This window comes from Cetorhinus maximus, chromosome 12 (genome assembly GCF_964194155.1).
Source record: "Cetorhinus maximus chromosome 12, sCetMax3.hap1.1, whole genome shotgun sequence".
NCBI lineage: Eukaryota > Metazoa > Chordata > Chondrichthyes > Lamniformes > Cetorhinidae > Cetorhinus > Cetorhinus maximus.
The window spans coordinates 69,560,175-69,578,971 of NC_135890.1; the positions used below are offsets into that span (position 1 = coordinate 69,560,175).

An 18,797-nucleotide genomic window follows, 5' to 3' on the forward strand; every position below is an offset into this window, starting at 1 on the left:
AACCACACTATTCAAAGTACTTAAATTGTAAAAAAACAGCCAAATTATGTGAACCAGAACTAATGAGACTGGAGAAGATGGTGACTCTCTCTTTGAATAACTGTGTAAGGTTTGTTCGGATCAACAAAAATATTTCTACCCCTGTATAAAGGCTTGGGAATTAAAGTACTGGTGCTTAAACAGGGGACAGGACAAAATAAAATTATGCCCTATCCACAAACAAGCAAACCATTTCCTTAAACTAACAAGGTACAAAACCAATTTTAAAAAAACAAACCTATAAAGAATAGCTAGAACCACTCAATTGTAAAATACTTTGGTACTGTTGCCAAACTCAACAAATCTATTCTTTGAATGTGAAGAATCACATTCTAAATAAATTCTAAAATTTCAACTGGAAAGATCATTCCAGCAATTTAAAATGTAGTAGAGGGCAGGATCTTTGCAATCCCTTCCCTCAACTCTCCTTGCACTTGGTGAGTTGGGGTACATGCTAAATAAAATCTGTCAGGGCAGTGAAGGACCAAAATATTGACTCTACTATCGTTTGGAGCAGGTTTGGATTCCTAATCACCAAACATACGTGAAAGGCCATGGATAAATGTATACCAATAAAATAAAAGTCACGGGACCAGGTAGAAAAATAGCAAGGCACAAAGCATGCACAAGTGGCTAAGACAGCAACTGCAGCGTTTACAATCTGTATCAACTCAAATGGTGGATGCAGGCATCATCACAAAGCTACTGAGCTAAAGTGAATGCCTGTTGTGCTTAACAGAAGAACTCACTTTTGAGGCCTGGGTCAGAGAACTGTAAGCAATGGCCAATACTGGCATCATTCTGTAAAAGTTTTTGCTGTTTACAACAATTCCTGTAATGGCACTAGATGCAGCCAAATTGCACTTCATACAAGCAAAGCAGCAGACACTTAAACAAGCCAACAACAATCCAAGCAAGCACCGAGAAAGGTTTAAAGAAACCTAAATGAAAAATCAATCATTTTTGAGAAGCTAGATAGCAGCCATATTGCCCATTTTCCTACGCACCATCACCCAGTGTTGTGCATTTAACAGAATTCACCACTTATGATTGTCCCAATTATTAACCACCTCCCAAGTTTGCCATTATCTATAACAAGAAAAATACCATCAATTGAAGCCTGCTGACGGGGAATTTTACGTTTGACGTAATCGTGGTCAATCGGAGTGGCTGTGTAAGGTGGAGATGTCAGACCTGGACCTGAGGGAAGATTTCCTTGACCTTGCACGGTTCCAACAGAAGAATGAGAATCGTCATCATTTGTACAGGATTTCTCCCTAGAAGGGGAGGGAAGTGGAGAATAAAAAACCATGATGAAAATCATCTTTCACCATCCAAACAACTATATGTTAAAATAGAACAGATGTGTTTGTGCGTGTGCACGCATGTGTATATTATAGACGGGCAGGAGGCATCATCGGATAGCACAGAATATAATTTTCCTACCACTAGATGTCCCTGTTGTTACACAATACAAATATTCTGTTGGACCAGAAAAAGAACTCAAACTTCAGGGACTGAACTAGGAATGCTACTTCCTACAACAGCCACGAAATGCTAAAATCCTGTAAAGAAAATCCAAACTAAAGTTAGTTATGTCCCACCATAAGAAATGCCATGCTTTAAATCAAATTTTTCAAATCAATCCACCCTCAAACAGCAGCCTATAATATTAGTATTTCAATGTCTTGAGGAGGGACATGCTGAACGCATAACATTGGAGCAATTTTTAACCATTTTCTTCCATTATTCTCAGGCCATTTAACCCTTTCTGCCATTCAATGAGATCATGGCTGATCGGCAAACTAATTCCATTTTCCTGCCTTTGCCCCCTATCTTTTAATACCATTGGATTAAAAAAACCTATCAATCTTAATTTTAAAATTAACTGGTAGAGCATCAGTTGTTGATTGTAGAAACAGCTCAAAAGTTCTACCTCCCTTTGCGTGAGGAAGTGTTGCCTAATTTCACTCCTGAAAGTTTTAGACTAGCCCCTAGTCCTAGATTCCTGAGCCAGCAGAAATAGTTCCTCTCTATCTACATTGTTTCCCTTAGTATCCTAAAAACTTTGATCAAATCACCCATTAGCTTCCAAATTCCACGGGATATAATTCTAGTTTGTGTAATCTCTCATCAGTTAACCCTTAACCCTTCAAAGGTTTGGCACAAACACCCCAGATCTCTCTGCTCTTGCAATCTTTTACAATGGTACCATTTAGTTTGCATTCGCTCTCATTTTTCGTATCTAAATGTATTGACTTTCACTTTTTGTGTCGAGTTCCATTTGTCCTATTTATGCCCGTTCCATTAGTTGGCCTATGTTCTCTAGAAGTCCATTGCTATCTTCCTCACTGTTCACCAGGTTGAATCTGGTTTCTCTAGCCCCAGTTCAGATGGCTATAAATGCAGGCCTCTTTGGTGCAGCTAAAGCAAACGGACTGCAGCTGAGGAAACTGAGTGTAGAGCTGGGGGAGAATTTTCTCCGTGTCGGGCGGGCCGGTCAGGAATGGGTGTGGGTGGGCACAGAGCCGATCATCACCCGCGATCGGCTCCACGCCCCATTTTAAGTGTGGGCCAATTAAGGCCTTCCCAGTGTGACACGCACCCGGTAGCGCTCAGCGCTACCTGTGCGGGCAGGGGGAAGAGGGAGAGTCGGGACCTGCGCTCTTTCGCACATGCACATGAAAGAGCGCAGAAATCTCCGAGGCAGCTCCGTGCCTTAGGGAGATTAATTTCTTAATGAGAATTTTTATTAAAAGGTAAAAAAAAATAATTTACACATGTCCCCCCGGTGACAGCGTCAAATGAGCTGGGACATGTTTATGAAAGGTATAAAAAATATTTATTAATTTAATTAACCCTTCATGAAACCTAATCCCGCCCATGTATGAGGTTTCATGAAAAATGCGAAGGCCGCTTGGGCTCTTCACCTGCCCACCTTAAGGTTGGACGGGCAGCCCTGTCAAATTGGTTAATTGTTTTGTTAATGGACTTAACAGGCCTTTGACAGCTCAGCGGGTGTGCAGCCACTCTGGTGCGTGCCCGCCAAACGAAAGGTCGGAATGACACGCAGTGACATTGGGTCGCACGCCCGACGTCACCGCACATCATTTTGTGCGTCAGCGTGCAGGGTCCACCCCCACCCCCGCACGCCAAACAGAAGATTCTGCCCCTGGAGTTTGGTGAGTGGGAGAGTTTAAAGTGTTAATTTTATTCTTAAATTTTGCTCTTAAAATCTAATCTAGTCTGTAATTAACAATAACTGGAAAGTACTATACAAGCAGGCTAAGTTTTTTTTCTTGCCACTTAGACAGGGTAAACTCACTCTGCTGTGAGAGCCAAGTAGTTAATTAGCTAACTGGCTGAATCTGGTTACTCTAGCTCCAGTTCAGTTAGTTATAATTACAGGCCTCTTTCGTGCAGTTAAGGCAAACTTAGTGCAGACTTGGAGTGTGGTGAGTGGGGGAGTTTGGTGAAGGGGGCAGGGAGGAGGTGGTGTTCGTTTCCTTTTTCCATCTTTCTCACCATGTAGGAATTGATTCTTACTCTACTACAGGGAAAGGAGCTAGCTGTTTGGTGAGTATCTGGTAAGTGGTTATGTTCTATTCTATCCCCAAGGTTTAAAATAGTACACACATTGGTGGTAAAGCTAATAAAATATATAAAAAGCAACATAAATAAGTGAATACTATAATTAAGTAATTATTTAAAACACATTAAGGATGGCAAGACAGGTGATGTGTCATGGCTGCAGCATGTGGTTGCTCCTGGATAACATTGTGATCCAGGGCAAACACATCTGCACTAAGTGTTTGTGGCTCGAGGAACTTTGGCTCAGAATCAGTGAGCTGGAGGCTGAGCTGTGGACTCTGTGATACATCAGGGAGGGGGAAAGTTGCCTGCATGCTTTGTACCAGGAGGCTGTCATACTACTAAGGATAGGGTCTTCTGATTTGGTCAGTGGTCAGGGACAGGGGAATGCGAGTGAGGCAGGTAAGGGGACCCAGAGGACAGGAGTGAGAGTCTCTGCAATTGTCCGATACATTTGAGGTTCTCTCAGCTTGTTTGGATAAAAGTGGGGGCTGCAGGGTGTATGAGCCGATTGACCATGGCACGGTAGCACAGGAAGCCATTCAAGTGGGGGGGAGCAAAAGGAATGTAGTGGTAGTATGGGACAGTATAGTGAGGGGGATTGACACTGTTATCTGCAGCAAAGAGCAGGAGTCCAGATAGCTGTGTTGCCTGCCCGAGGCATCTGCTCAGGGCTGGAGAGGAACTTGCATTGGGAGGGGGAGGATCCAGTTGTTGTGGACCACGTAGGTACCAATGACATAGGTAGAACTAGTAAAGAGGTTCTGCATAGAGAGTATGAGAACCTAGGTACTAAGTTGAAAAGCAGGACTTCAAAGATTATAATCTCTGGATTATTACCCAAACCGTGTGCAAATTGGCATAGGGAACATAAAATTAGAGAGGGGACTGGTATGAGAGAACTGGGTTAAGTTTGTGGGGCACTGGCACCACTACTGGGCAAAGTGGGGGCTGTACTGTTGGGACAGTCTGAGCCATGCTGGGACTGGTGCTCTCCTGAACCGCATAACTAGGGAGGTAGAGAGGGTTTCAAGCTAAATAGTGAGGGCAAGCGATCAAATGTAAAAGGATGTGGTATATCAAAGAGTAGAGACAAGGTAAGAGAGGAAAATATTAATATGGGAAATGAGGGTTGGTGAATGGCAGGAAGGGACAGGGAGAAAAATACCTAAGAATGCACCAACAATCAAGACTAGATGTTACAAAGATAACAAAAAGACAAAGCTAAAGGCTCTGTATCTAAATGCACGTAACATTCATAACAAAGTAAACAAATTGATATCGCACATTGAGGTAAACAAATATAAGCTGATAGACACTATGGAGATGTGGCTGCAGGATGACAAGGAGTGGGTCCTGAATATTGAGGGGTATATGACATTCAAGAAGAATAGGAAGCTAGGCAAAGGTGGAGGGGTAACACTGTTAATCAAGGATGGCATTTGTGCAATAGTTAGAGATGACCTTGGTTCAGAAGGTCAGGATGTAGAATCGGTTTGGGTGGAAATGAGGAATAGTAGGGGAAAGAAGTTACTAGTGGGAGTGGTCTCAGGCCCGCTAATGGTAATCACAATGTAGGACAAAGTATACAAGAAGAAATATTGGGTGCTTGTGATAAAGAGATGGCAATAATCATAGGTGACGTTAGTCTACATATAAACTGGAAAAATCTGATTGGCAGTAGTAGCCTGGATGAGGAGTTCATAGAATACTTTCGAGATAGTTTCTTAGAGCAGCATGTTCTGGTACCAACCAGAAAGCAGATTATATTAGACTTGGTATTGTACAACGTGATAGGATTAATTAATGACCTCAGGGTAAAGGCACCCCTCGGCAGCAGTGGCCACAATATGATTGAATTTTTCATCCAGTATGAAAGGGAGAAGAATGGGTCTAAGAATAGCATGTTAAACTTAAATAAGGGCAACTGTGTGGCACGACAGCTGAGCTAACTGAAGTGAACTGGGATACTAGGCTAGGGGATACATCAATAGAGAAGCAGTGGCAAACATTTAAGGGGATATTTCAGAATACTCAGAATAAGTATATTCCTACTATAAAGAAAAATTCTAAAGGGTGGACCTACCATCCATAGTTAACTAAAGAAGTTAGGGAAAGCATCAAACTTAAGGAAAAAGCATATAACTGCGCAAAGATGAGTGGCAGGTCATACGATTGATCAGAATATAAAGAACAGCAGTGAATGACTGAAAGGTTAATCAGGAGAAAGAAATTAGAGGTTTAGGAGGAATTTATTAGAGTTCTTTGAAGGAATAACATGCTGTGGATAAAGGGGAGCCTGTAGACGTACTGTACTTGGATTACTTTGGAAGGCATTTGGTAAGGTGCCATATCAAAGGTTATTGCAGAAAATAAAAGCTCATGGTTTAGGGGGTAACATACTAACCTGGATAAAAGATTGGCTGGCTGGCAAAAAATAAAGTATGCATAAATGGGTCTTTGTCTAATCGGTAGGGTGTGACTAGTGGGGTCCCACAAGGGTCTGTGCTGGGTCTTAACTTTTTACAATTTACATCAATGACTTAGACGAGGGGAGCGAAGGCATGGTAGCTAAATTTACAGAAGACACAAGGATAGCTAGGAAAATATGTTGTGAAGAAGACATAAGGAGTTTGCAGACATACAAATAAGTTGAGTGAATGGACAAAAATCTGGCAGATGGAGTATAATGTGGGAAAATGTGATATTGTTCACTTTGACAGGAAGAAAAAAAAGCAGCGTATTACTTAAATGGAGAACGGCTACAGAGTTCTGAAGTGCAGAGAGATCTAGGTATTCTTGTGCATGAGTCACAAAAAGTTACTGTGCATGTAGTCAAGTCATATACAGCATATAATCAAGGCTAATGGAATGCTATCCTTTATTATGAGAGGAATTGAAAATAAAAGTAAGGATGTTATGCTTCAATTATACAGGGCATTGGTGAGACCACATCGCGAATACTGTGTGCAGTTTTAGTCTCCTTATTTAAGGAAGGATGTAAATGCGTTGAAGGCGGTTCAGAGGTTTACTAGATTGGTATTTGGAATGAGCGGTTTGTCTTATAAGGGTAGGTTGGACAGGCTGGGCTACTTTCCATTGAAGTTTAAAAGAGTGAGGGGTGACTTGATCGAAGCATGTAAGATCCTGAATGCTCTTAACAAAGTGAGCGTAGAAAGGATGTTTCCTCTTGTCGATGAGTCCAGAACTAGGGGGCACTGTTTTAAAATTAGAGGCTGCCCTTATAGAACAGAGATGGGAAGAAATTTTTTTCTCAGATTTGTGCTCTCTTTAGAACTCTGCCTCAGAAGACAGTGGAAGTGGGGTAACTGAATATTTTTAAGGCAGAGGTAGATAGATTCTTGTTAGGCAAGGGAATCAAAGGTTATCAGGGCAGATGGGAATGTAGAACTTGAAACACAGAGATCAGCCACGATCTTATTGAATGGTGGAGCAGGCTCGAGGGTCTGAATGGCCACGACTGCTGCTGTTTTTTATGTTCCTATGTACTACACTTCAAGTTTTCAGTGAGATGATCTGCAAATTTTGAAATTGTGCCCTGTACCCCAAGTCCAAGTTATTTATGTATATAGAAATCGGCAGGGTTCTAGCACTGAAACCAGATGAATATCAATATATACCTCCACCCAATCAAAAAAAAAACAGCCATTCACCATAATTCTGTTTTCTATCCTTTAGTCAATTTTGTACCAATGCTGCTACTTTCCTTTTTATCCCAGGAGCTTGTGTTGCTAACCAGCCTAATAGATGCAACTGCACTGCCCTCATCCACCCTCTCATCTCATCAAAAATAAACAATTTAGTCAAACACTATTTGCCCTTAACAAATCTGTGCCGACTCTCTCTTATTACTCCAGTCTGTTCATGTGGCTGTTAATTTTCTCACAGGTTATTGTTTCTAAAAGCTTCTCCACCACTGACAAGCTATTTTGTTCTTATGACTGGCCAGGTTTACCTTTCTCCCCATTTCACTATCTTTAAAATTCTCCAGCCTTTGGCACCAAACCGATATCTAAGGAAGAGTATAGGATTGTGGCTAGTTCATCCGCAACTTCTACCCTTACTTCCCTCAGCAACTGGATGCAGCCCTTCCAGACCAGGTGGCTTATCGACTTCAAGTACAGCCTACCTTTCTAATACCTCCTCTATCTATTTTTACCTCATCCAATATCCAGACAACTTTCTAGTTTACCAAAGATTTGGCAAAATCCTCTTAATTTAAAACCTCTATCCTATCTTCACTAGGCCAAATCTAAAGAGCCCAAGTCTTTCATAATTTAGAGGGTATAATTCTAGTCACCTTTGAGTGTTTTGGTATGCCCAGCATGTGCGAGGCCCAAAACATATAAAATTCTCATTACATATAGACGTACAAAAGACTTGTTATCGCCAAAGTGTAATGCTCTTTATGTTATATTCTTTTGGCGTTTGAACACAATCTAAACCCCTATTTGCTTTCTCAACAGGAACTTCAGTGCTGGTGCACTTTGTTTAAATCAACTAATACCCCCAGCTCTCCTTCTCCATCTGTTGCCCTCAATAGATTCCCCAACATGGTTTAAATATGTCAGGTGTCTCCTAACACCCAAATCCACAATACTACATTTGTCCAAGTGAAAGAAACAATTTGATTTTCACAGAATAAGGACAAGAGTCACAAAGTTCAATTTTTATAGCAAGGTAAAAAAAAATCATAGAATTCCATGTAACAAACACAGAATTTAACTTATTTGATTACCAAAATCAACAGCACTGGTTCATGCCCTATACGGCCCAAATCTCCTATTACAGAACAGCTCATCCTTCAGCTCATCATGAAAAATGCCAAGGGATAGTCTAGTTGAGGTCTAACCAGTGATTTATACACCTCCTTGTGTTTGTACTTTATATCTCAAACAGATCTCAGTTGTTTAAGGGCTCGCGAGCTCCAGGATGAGCTTGAATTCTCTCTTCTTTATTAATTCATTCATGGGATATGGGTGTTGCTGGCTAGGCCAGCACTTATTGCTCTTGAGAAGGTGGTGATGTGCTACCTTCTTGAACTGCTGCAGTCCACCAAATGAGAGAATTCAAGCTCATCCTGGAGCTCGTGAGCCCTGGACTAAAAGAGCAACTTGCATTGATATGGCATCTTTAACTTAGTAAACCATCCCAAGACACTTAACAGGAGCATAATAAGATAAAATTTAAACCGAGTGAAGGAAGCAACATTAGGGTAAACAACCAAAAGCTTCATCTAGGTGGTAGGTTTAAGGAGCATCTTAAAGGAAGAGGTGGAGAAGCAGAGAGGTATAGGGAGGCAATTCCAGATCTTAGGGCCAGATGGCAGAAGCCATATCCATCAAGGGTGAAGCAAAGGAAATGGGGGATAGACAAAAGGCCAGAATTGGAGGAAAACGGAGTTCTAGGAGAGTTGTAGAGCTGCAGGAGGTTACAGAGATAGGAGCCATGGAGGGGTTTGAACTCAAGGATATTAAAATCAAATGTTTGGACTCAATGTAGGCCAGTGAGGACAGAGGTGATGGGTTCACCAGACTAACTCCTGGGAGGACGGGATTGTCCTATGAGAGGAGATTAAGTAAACTAGACCTATATTTTGCCTAATGTTTAGAAGAATGAGAGGTGATCTAATTGAAACATATAAATTTCTTGAAGGGCTTGACAGAACAGATGCTAAAAGAATGTTTTCCCTGGCTAGGGAGTCTAGAACTAGGGACCACAGTCTTAGAATAAGGGGTAAGCCACTAAGGACTGAGATAAGGAGAAATATCTTTACTCAAAGAGTTGTGGATGTTTAATGAGTACATTCAAGGCAGAGATCAATGGACTTTTGCAGACTAAAGAAATCAAGGGATATGGGTAAATTTCAGGAAGGTGGAGTTGAGGGAGCCATGATCTTAATAACTGATGGAGCAGGCTCGAAGGACCAAATGGCCTATTCCTCCTATTTCTTATGTTTTTATGCTTACACTGCATGCGTGAGTGAAAAAAGGGAGTAGTTTATGTCAATTATCGAAGAAAAACAAACCCACAGCATCAGGGTCTCCAACTAATGCCCTGTCTTCATGCCCGCCAAGAATTATATACAATTCATCGCTATAGCCCTCTGAATTTAATGGGACTCACTTCTCAGTGACTTTAAAGGTACTCTTCTCTTCACCTCTGGCAAAAGGCCCCTGAGCAGCCTCCTTTATGTAGCTGAAGAGCATCTCACAGTCCACAGTCACTTCATCCTTCTCCAGCAGTTTGAGAATCGAGGCATGAAGTCTGAAGTAGACCTGAACATCAACACATGGTTATATGAACAGATAGTCCTACATTTAAAATAAATCCTCTATCAATATTCACACCAGCTTACATAGACACAGCAATAGTAATCCATAATAAACCTGAATTATAACATGTACATCACTTACCTCATTTTTAGAGATGTATTTAAGAAGTTAAATCAACATGTTGCAGCTATTTCTAAACAGGCACTAAGATTTCATTTGTACACAATCCAAATCAATTAAAAAAGCAGCAATCTCATGATGTGGTCTTTTGGCCAGGAGCCAGAAATGTACAATTATCCTCTAAATTACATCAGGAACATAATAAGATGTGAAACGGGACCAGGAGTAAGCCATTTTGTCCCTTCAGCATGCTCCACAATTCAACTCGATCATGGCTGATCGGATAGTGGCCTTAACTGCACTTTCCTGATGGTTCCCATAATCCTTAGCTCCCTTGTAGATCAAAAATCTGTCTCAATCTGGCTACAATGACCTGTATTTACCTATTCGTACTAGTTTTCCACAAGGCGCATTTGACCAACAGCCTGAATTTTTTTTGTACTAAGTTAGAAAATATATTACATATATTTGAAATAAAATGTTACATATATTTGAAATAAAATGTAAGTTTTTTTGCTACAACATTACTGGATATGTAGCCAGTCTGAGGTTTGGAGCCAAATTTTAACTATTACTCAAGTACTCCCTATAGAAAAGTGGGATAAACAGTCAAATGCAGTCACTTCTAAACTCCTCAGGTCAATTGTAATGAATTTTTCTGGTTCCTGCCCACAAGATCCCATCGTAAAATTAATGTTTTCTTTTAATGCTTTTAAGTGTGGTGACTATAGTATAACGGTCAAAAACTACACACAAGACTTCACATTTGAAGTCTATCAGTTTCGATAAAGTTTGGAATCAATTCAAGTTCTGGCATTCTTTCACAAAACAGATTCAGAATTACTGAACCAGCGATAGCAATCAATAATAAAAAGGCCACTTAATAAAATGCAAAAAATTTCCCTCATCCTGCAACAAATATTGGGCGGATGAGGAACAAAGATAGTAAACTGGGCTAAGAAATAATTAAGAGAGTTAAAACAGTGATGATTTCTGAACAATACATTGAGAATTAATTCTCAATTTCCCTTTCATTTTTAATGTTCAATCACACTGTATCCTTTGCTCCATTGTCTGAGACCTCAAGCCAAAGGATTCCCGACGTCATAGTGGCTAAAGGGCAACTGAAACACTGATATCTCTTCCAAATGTGTTGGCACTGAAAGGTGTTTTTTTTTAATTAGTTTATCAATTGAGAGTGGGCAAAGGTTTTACTTAAAATGCTATCCAGGTCATTTTACGTCTAACTACCTCTACTGAAAGCCCAAGAATGAAACAACCATTTTTTAAGCCACAGGAGATGTTCAAGTACTCAGAGCCTGGTGATCTTGGTTGCATTTGGTTCAGTACCTCTAGAGCCTCCATAGCCAGATCTGGTGGATTGTGATAATGGATCTTCCGTGGGTAATGCGCTGCATCCTCATGTAGATTATGTGCTGCCTGGACAAAAAGTGCAGGTTAAAAAAAGAATAAGCCTGTATTTCGAGAATGTCTTTCATGATCTCAGGGTGTCCTGAATGTGCTTCATAGCCAATGCATCTGAAAGCATAGTCACTGTTTTAAAGTTGAGAAACATGGCTTCCAACTTACGTATAGCAAGGCTCCACAAATGGCAATGAAATAAATTATCATGTAATCTATTCAGGTGATTGATTAAAGGATAAATTTTGGCCTGGTTGCCAGAAAAAGATCCCCCCCATACTGAATATGCTGCACTGAATAAAGCCATGGGATTTTTCACATCCACCCTCGGTTTAAAGCCTCACCTGAAAGACAGCGCCTCTACAGTACAGCAGTCCCTGGGTACTGTAAGGGAGTGTCAGCCAAGCTTATGTGCTCAAGTCTCTGGAATGAGGTTTGAACCCACAACATTCAAACACAGTGCTACAACTGAGCCAAGGAAACGGCAGACTACAGCTGTTTTTAATACTGCAGAGAACAGATGAAAAGCTTCACTATTAGGAACACACACCATCTTGACTTGGAAGTATAATCAATGCTCCCTCACTATCGCTGGGTCAAAATCTTAGAACTCCCTCCCTAACAGCACTGTGGGTGTACCTACACCACATGGACTGCAGCAGTTCAAGGCAGTGGCTCACCACCACCTTCTCAAGGGCAATTAGGGATGAGCAATAAATGCTGGTCTTGCCAGAGATGCTCACGTCCCGTGAACGGACGAAAAAATACAATCCCATTTGGGGATTAGTCAAAACCCCAACAAAATGAGCCTGAAAGATATAATCGCATCCGGTTGTCACATGGGGTGAATTTTAAAGTGCAGGGGTCTTTTTAAAGAGTGGGTGGAATGGTAAAACCAGGAAAATTGACAGCATGCGGGAAGCTGGCTCCAACCCACTGACTTCCACATTTAACCACAGTGCGTTAGGATGTGTGCGAGCAAGTTCATCAGAAGGAGTGGGTTATCAATTTCAACATATTAAATCAGTCAATTATAGCAATGTTAACATGGAATTTGCAATTTAATTTTGGCTCTGTGGGTTTCCTGGGCTTCCTGAAAGATGGCCAATGAGAGCAAGGCAAGAACATAGCAGCAACTGAGAGAGTTGAAGACATGACAGAGACATGTTCCAATAAGTACTGAAGCTTCACAAGCTGCTTTCCTGCCTGCTTCTGTAAAAGGTACTTGTGTCGAGGGGTAACTTTGACAACTCTGAGGGGTTGTATATCTGACCTGAACTGTGGAGCCCAGATTTGTCAGATCATCATGGAGCTGTTTCGCCAGTGTTACTTTGGACCTCAGACATGGACCAAGATGATCAGCATCAACAGCAGCACCAGCAGGCGCAGGCACGACACCAACTTGCCCTTCATAGGCCCGCAGCACCAGAGGAAAGAGGGGAATCGGCAGAGAGGTGCAACTTGCAGGGGCCTGTACCCAGTACACAGGGTCTTTGGGCAGAGGATAAGCTTCCTTCGACATGTTGGAACACCAGTGTGGTCTCAAGTGGTTTAAGGTCTTGCATCAAGTGGTGGCAGAAATCTGCAGCCTTCTAGAACAAAACCTGGTATCTAAGTGCACCTAGTTGCTATGCGTAACCAGTCAGCATCAAAGTAACCACCACCCTCAGCTTCTTTGCCTCTAGATCCTTCCAGGGTTCTGCAAGAGACATTTGCAGGATCTCACAGTCAGTGATCCACAAATGCACAAGGCCGGTAACAGATGGTTTGTCAGTTTTTCCTGTGATGATGCTAGTTAGAATGAAGGGGCGCCCGGGTCTACAGCCCCGATTGGATTCTCAAAGAATCCAGTGACTGCCATGCATGTGGCAATTAAGTCACCCAATTTCAGATTTATTAATTAATTGAATTTAAATTCCATCAGCTGCCATGGTGGAATTTGAAGCTGTGTCCCCAGGGTATTAGCCTGGGCCTCTGGATTACTAATCCAGTGACATTACTGCTACACCACCACGACCCCTCATTACTTAATCCACTGTATTCTCAGTCTTTTAATATCTTCTTCCTCCTGAGGTGACTGGCTGAAGGGAACCTTTTCCAATTTTAACTTAGGACACTGTCACATGTACAGAGGCAGAAAGAATACTCCGTAGAGAGACATATCTGAAGAAATTAGATTACAAGGTCGAATCCATTTGATTGTTATCCTTGATATCATGATGTGCAAGTTTCTACAGCTCTGACAACAGGGTGCAAAGAGGAGGTGAGCACTACATTAGAGTTTGGCATCTACCAGACATAATATTTCATCAGGATACTCAAGCAAGTGCTATGAAGTATTTTGTAGTTTTGCAGTCAAATTCTAAGAAAAGTTAGTCTGTCCTCTAGATACCAGGTTGCCTAGATTCCATTGGTGCATGAGAACAGCCTCTTCAATGAACAGACCAGGGCATCAAAAGCATGCTCTCCCACTTTTAATACAAAAGGCCATTGCAGAAGATGCCTAATGAGAACACAGCAACAGGGTCAATCATTACTGACAGTCATGTCACTATCCATGGCTTTACTGATTTTGTTCCAGCGTTTAGATATAGTAAGACAAGGTTCCTTTGATATATATATAAAATATTACACAAGAAATGACTGGAGACCAAGACCACACTGACCTGCTTGTAATGTTCCAAGTAGTCCTTCGGTGGCTGTTTCTGCTTTTCTGCTATTTTGCCCAACATGTAGTGAATGAGCCATTCTTCCTCATCACCATCTCCTTCACAATGTGTCGCTGATAGAAAACACTGCTTGGCTGTCTCAAGCATGCTGTCCCTTCGCTCTTCCATCTGTGACAGACGACAATGACAGTGAACATCACAAATCGAACATTTTAAATCTCTGATCTTAAACAGCAAGGTCCCACTCCTCACCCTCCAGGATATTAAGCATATTTCCACATTGAATGAGAAGGCATGAGACACATTCATTCATCTTCATGAACCTAGTTACAAATCACTGCTGGCTGGAGTCAGAGTTCCCCCTCAGCCCCATAATGAATCGGACATGATGTGGGATGCCACAGATACTAGAAGAACAAATACTGAAAAGGAAGCTTCTTCAGCTTCATATACTGATTTTAAATTATAGTTAAAGGGCCCATGCCCCTGTGATTCAAGTCAAAATTTACTTAGTACGACTCACCAAACGTCTTGATTTCCACAATTTCTACTCTGCTAAGTTCCATATCACACTATGGGAATGTCACTTCAGAGAAATCCAATGCTACAGCATCTTGCCATAACTTACACAAAGTGCTCTCCATGTAATGAATTACCCTGAAAGTAGCGAATAGTGTTGACTTAACCATTAGATTCCTATGGGTAGGATCAACAACCTTCCTTCTGTTGGTTCCAGATACAGAAAGCACAGGAGCTCAGTGTCGGCTATCTTATTCAGAATATTACAATAGTGAAAAAAGAAGCCTCCCTCCCTCATCCAAAGAAGAATATTTGCAACAAACCTTTTAAGGCATTCATAACAAAGCTTTCAATTCTCAGGAGAATAAGGAATTGCTACCCATTATATATTATAAATACTGGGCAGTTGTTCAGGCAACAAAAACAACCCACCCAAACTCCACCCAACAACTTTGTCTAAACCTGGTGGCTGGATTACAGTCTTGTAGTTCACCGACAGCTACCAGGGTAACCGTTATTCAAATAGTAAGGTCTAATACACTGCACTTTCCACCAGACAACCAGACTTGTAGTCATGATTCATGACCCTCTCATTAAAATTGACGCAGATAAAATTTGAATAAAAAGCACACAAGAAACAAAATTTTGCAAGTACACAACATGCCAGTCAGCATTTGCAAGGGGAACTGACAGGTTTATGCTTTGGCTGTGGATCCTTCAGAACTGAAAAAGAGGCCAGACAGATTAATACAATCAGGAAAAGAGATTTTTAAAATACAAACATAGATATATATCACAAGCGAAAGGAGGCAACATATTACCTCAATCATACAGAAGCATTACGATATTAAAGCAACAGGTGTGTCATCAGTTAAAGAAGTGTAAGGTCTGGGAAATGCAAGAAGATGGGAGAGATGGAAAACACAGGGCACCTGGGCATCAGGTATGAAATTAAAACAGATATGCAAATTAGATTATAACTGAAGCTGGAAGTGGATGGTGTGACATGAGAACAAGTTGATAAGTTTGTCGAGTTAGAACAAGTGATAGTAGAAGCAGAAGTTAGGAGGAGGATAGAGATAGCCAGAAGTAATTTTGTGATGGTGAAGGATGTATTAACAAACAAGAACACAGCCTCGTAACAAGGAAAAAACTCATAAGATGTGACATTCTATCCACTTTCCTGTGTGCCTTAGAAACCTGGACAATAAGTAAAGATCTGTGGAAAAAAATAGAGGCCTTTGAAATTTGAATGCTAAGACAGAGGCTTAAAATTCCATATATAGATCATAAGACAAATGAACAGGTGCTTGAAATTGCAAGAGCAAAAAGAACTCTCAAAAACAACATCCGGAAAAGAAAATGTCGGTATTTCAGCCCTCGATCAGAGCTGCAAAGTTACAGAGATCTCTTCTAGAGGGCAATGTGGAGGTGAATGATGAATGGGTTTCCCTGTGCATACAAGGCCTGTATGACTTTCTCATTACATACACGGCAATTGACTAACTGCCTCTTCGTGCAACACGAGTGGTGGGTTGGAAGATGCAGTAGCAGAACAATTTAATGATCACCTATGGGAAGAAGCTGTCTCTGTGGTACAAGTTGGCTGCAGAACAGCCTCAGAGTTGGCATAGTTATGCAGCCGTATCCTTTTTGAAGGTGCCCAAGAAATAGCTACGAAGAACAGTCTCATGAAGTAAATGCCATTTCTGGGGCAAAATTTATTTGGAGGTACAGTCATAGCCGCCTTTCTATTGGGCGTGGGCATGCCAGGTCAAGAGGTTAGACACATATTCACTTTAAATGGCTGTATTCAACACAAAAGGGCAGAGTCAATCAAAATCAAGTGAAATCTGTTGAGAGTCATTTATATAATTCTTGTGCCTATTGAAGTTTCTGCTTGCCCACAGCTCAGCTATTCCCACAACACAAAACGTATTTGCTTGGGCATACATGACTTACAGGAGCTGTCAATTCTGCTGAGCCGAGGCGAGAAAACTGCCATAAAAATCCAGAAGGTAACATTGGCCTTGCAGGCCAAGTCTGGCAAAACAGACATGGTGGCAGGACACTGTCAGTAGTACCTGTTTTCATTGGCAACACAAAGCACACTGGATTGAGGAACATCTCCACAGGATTACTCACATACATTAAACAGCTTAGAGTGTCTAGCCTGTTCACATCTTTGATATCCCATTCAAATCCAGGCTGAGCTTCGACATCCACAGCTATATAGGAAGATATACAGTCGGAGGCCATTTGGCCACGCAACCACCAGTCAATGAGATCATGACTGATCTGCAAACTAATGCTTGATATCCACCTTTACCCCATATCCCTTAATACATTTGGATTTTAAAAATCAATCTCAATTTTGAAATTTACAATTGATCCGGCATCAATTGCCATTTGCTGAAGAAACTTCCAAACTTCTGCCAGGCTGGGTGTAATTTCACTCCGGAAAGGTCTGGCTCTAATTTTTTTAGACTATGCCCTGAGTACCAGACACCCAGAGGCAAAATAGTTTCTCTTTGCCTTTTCCATTCTCCTTATTATCTTGAAAACTTTGATCAAATCACTCCTTAAACTTCTAAATTCCAGGAATTACAACATTATCTTGTGCAATCTCTCCTCATAATTGAATTCGCTTAGCAACATAGGAGCAGGAGCAAGCTATTCAGCCCATCAAGCCTGCTCCGCTATTCAGTTAGATCATGGATAATGATCTGCCTCAACGCCACTTTCCTGCGCTATTCCATATCCCTTGATGTCATTAGTATCCAGAAACCTATCGATTTCTGTCTTGAACATACTCAATGATTGAGCTTCCACAGCCCTCTGGGGTGCAGAATTCCAAAGATTCACCACACTCTAATGCTTAGTCCAAGCAATATTCTGGAAAATCTATGATGCACTCCCCCCAAAGCCAACATATTCTCTTTAAGATGTGATGCTCAGAATTGTTCACAGTACATAAGAACATAAGAACTAGGAGCAGGAGTAGGCAATTCAGCCCCTCGAGCCTGCCCCGCCATTCATTACGATCATGGCTGATCTCATTTTGGCCTCAACTCCAATTTCCCGCCCTCTCCCCATAACCTTCCAACCCATTACTAATTAAAAATCTGTCTATCTCCTCCTTAAATTTATTCAGCGTCCTGGCATCCACTGCACTCTGAGGTAGTGAATTCCACAGATTCACGACCCTTTGAGAAAAGTAATTCCTCCTCATCTCTGATTTAAATCTACCACCCCTTAGCCTAAAACTATGGCCTCTCGTTCCAGAATGTCCCAGAAGGGGAAACATCCGCTCCACGTCTACTTTGTCTATCCCTTTTAGCATCTCATATACCTCAATTAGATCTCCTCTCGTCCTTCTAAACTCTAGCGAGTATAGGCCTAAACTGCTCAATCACTCCTCATAAGACAAGCCCTGCATCTCTTCAGTCTAGTGAATCTCCTCTGAACCGCCTCTAGTGCAATCCTTCCTCAAGTAAGGGGACCAAAACTGTGCACAGTACTCCAGGTGCAGTCTCACCAATGCCTTGTACAGTTGCAACAACACTTCCCTATTTTTATACTCTATTCCTTTAGCAATAAATGCCACAATTCCATTTGCCTTCCTTATCACCTGCTGTACCTGCATACTAGCTTTCAGTGATTCATGCACGAGGACACCCAGATCCCTCTGCACTGAAGCATTCTGAAGTTTCTCTCCATTTAAATAATAAGTCGCCTTTTTATTCTACCGACCAAAATGGATAACCTCACACTTATCCACGTTAAACTCCATCTGCCAAATTTTAGCCCATTCACCTAACCTGTCCATATCCATTTGTAAATTTCTTATTTCTTCTTTGCAACTTACCTTCCCACCTATTTTGGTGTCATCTGCAAATTTAGCTATAGTACCTTCTATCTCTGAATCCAAGTCATTAATATAGATTGTAAATAGTTGGGGCCCAAGGACCGAACCTTGTGGAGCCCCACTAGTTACAGCTTGCCATCCAGAAAAAGACCCATTTATCCCGACTCCCTGCTTTCTGTTGGTTAGCCAATCCTCTATCCAAGCTAATAAATTACCCCTAACTCCGTGTGATCTTATCTTGTGTATTAATCTTTTGTGCAGCACCTTATCAAA

At 41.4% G+C, this 18,797-nt stretch overlaps 1 protein-coding gene across 3 annotated transcripts in view; it reads right to left on the reverse strand.

The window, feature by feature from the left end:
• The window catches only part of cabin1 (calcineurin binding protein 1), a 528,604-nt gene that overhangs the window by 400,958 nt on the left and 108,849 nt on the right, over positions 1–18,797 (reverse strand). For all 3 annotated transcript variants that reach the window (XM_078553837.1, XM_078553836.1, XM_078553835.1), the window contains exons 23-26: positions 14,135–14,305; positions 11,397–11,486; positions 9,778–9,929; positions 1,147–1,316 (exon numbers count right to left, since the gene is read on the reverse strand). In XM_078553837.1, coding sequence (XP_078409963.1) covers positions 1,147–1,316; positions 9,778–9,929; positions 11,397–11,486; positions 14,135–14,305 — 583 coding nt within the window. The remainder of the gene's footprint in view (positions 1–1,146; positions 1,317–9,777; positions 9,930–11,396; positions 11,487–14,134; positions 14,306–18,797) is intronic.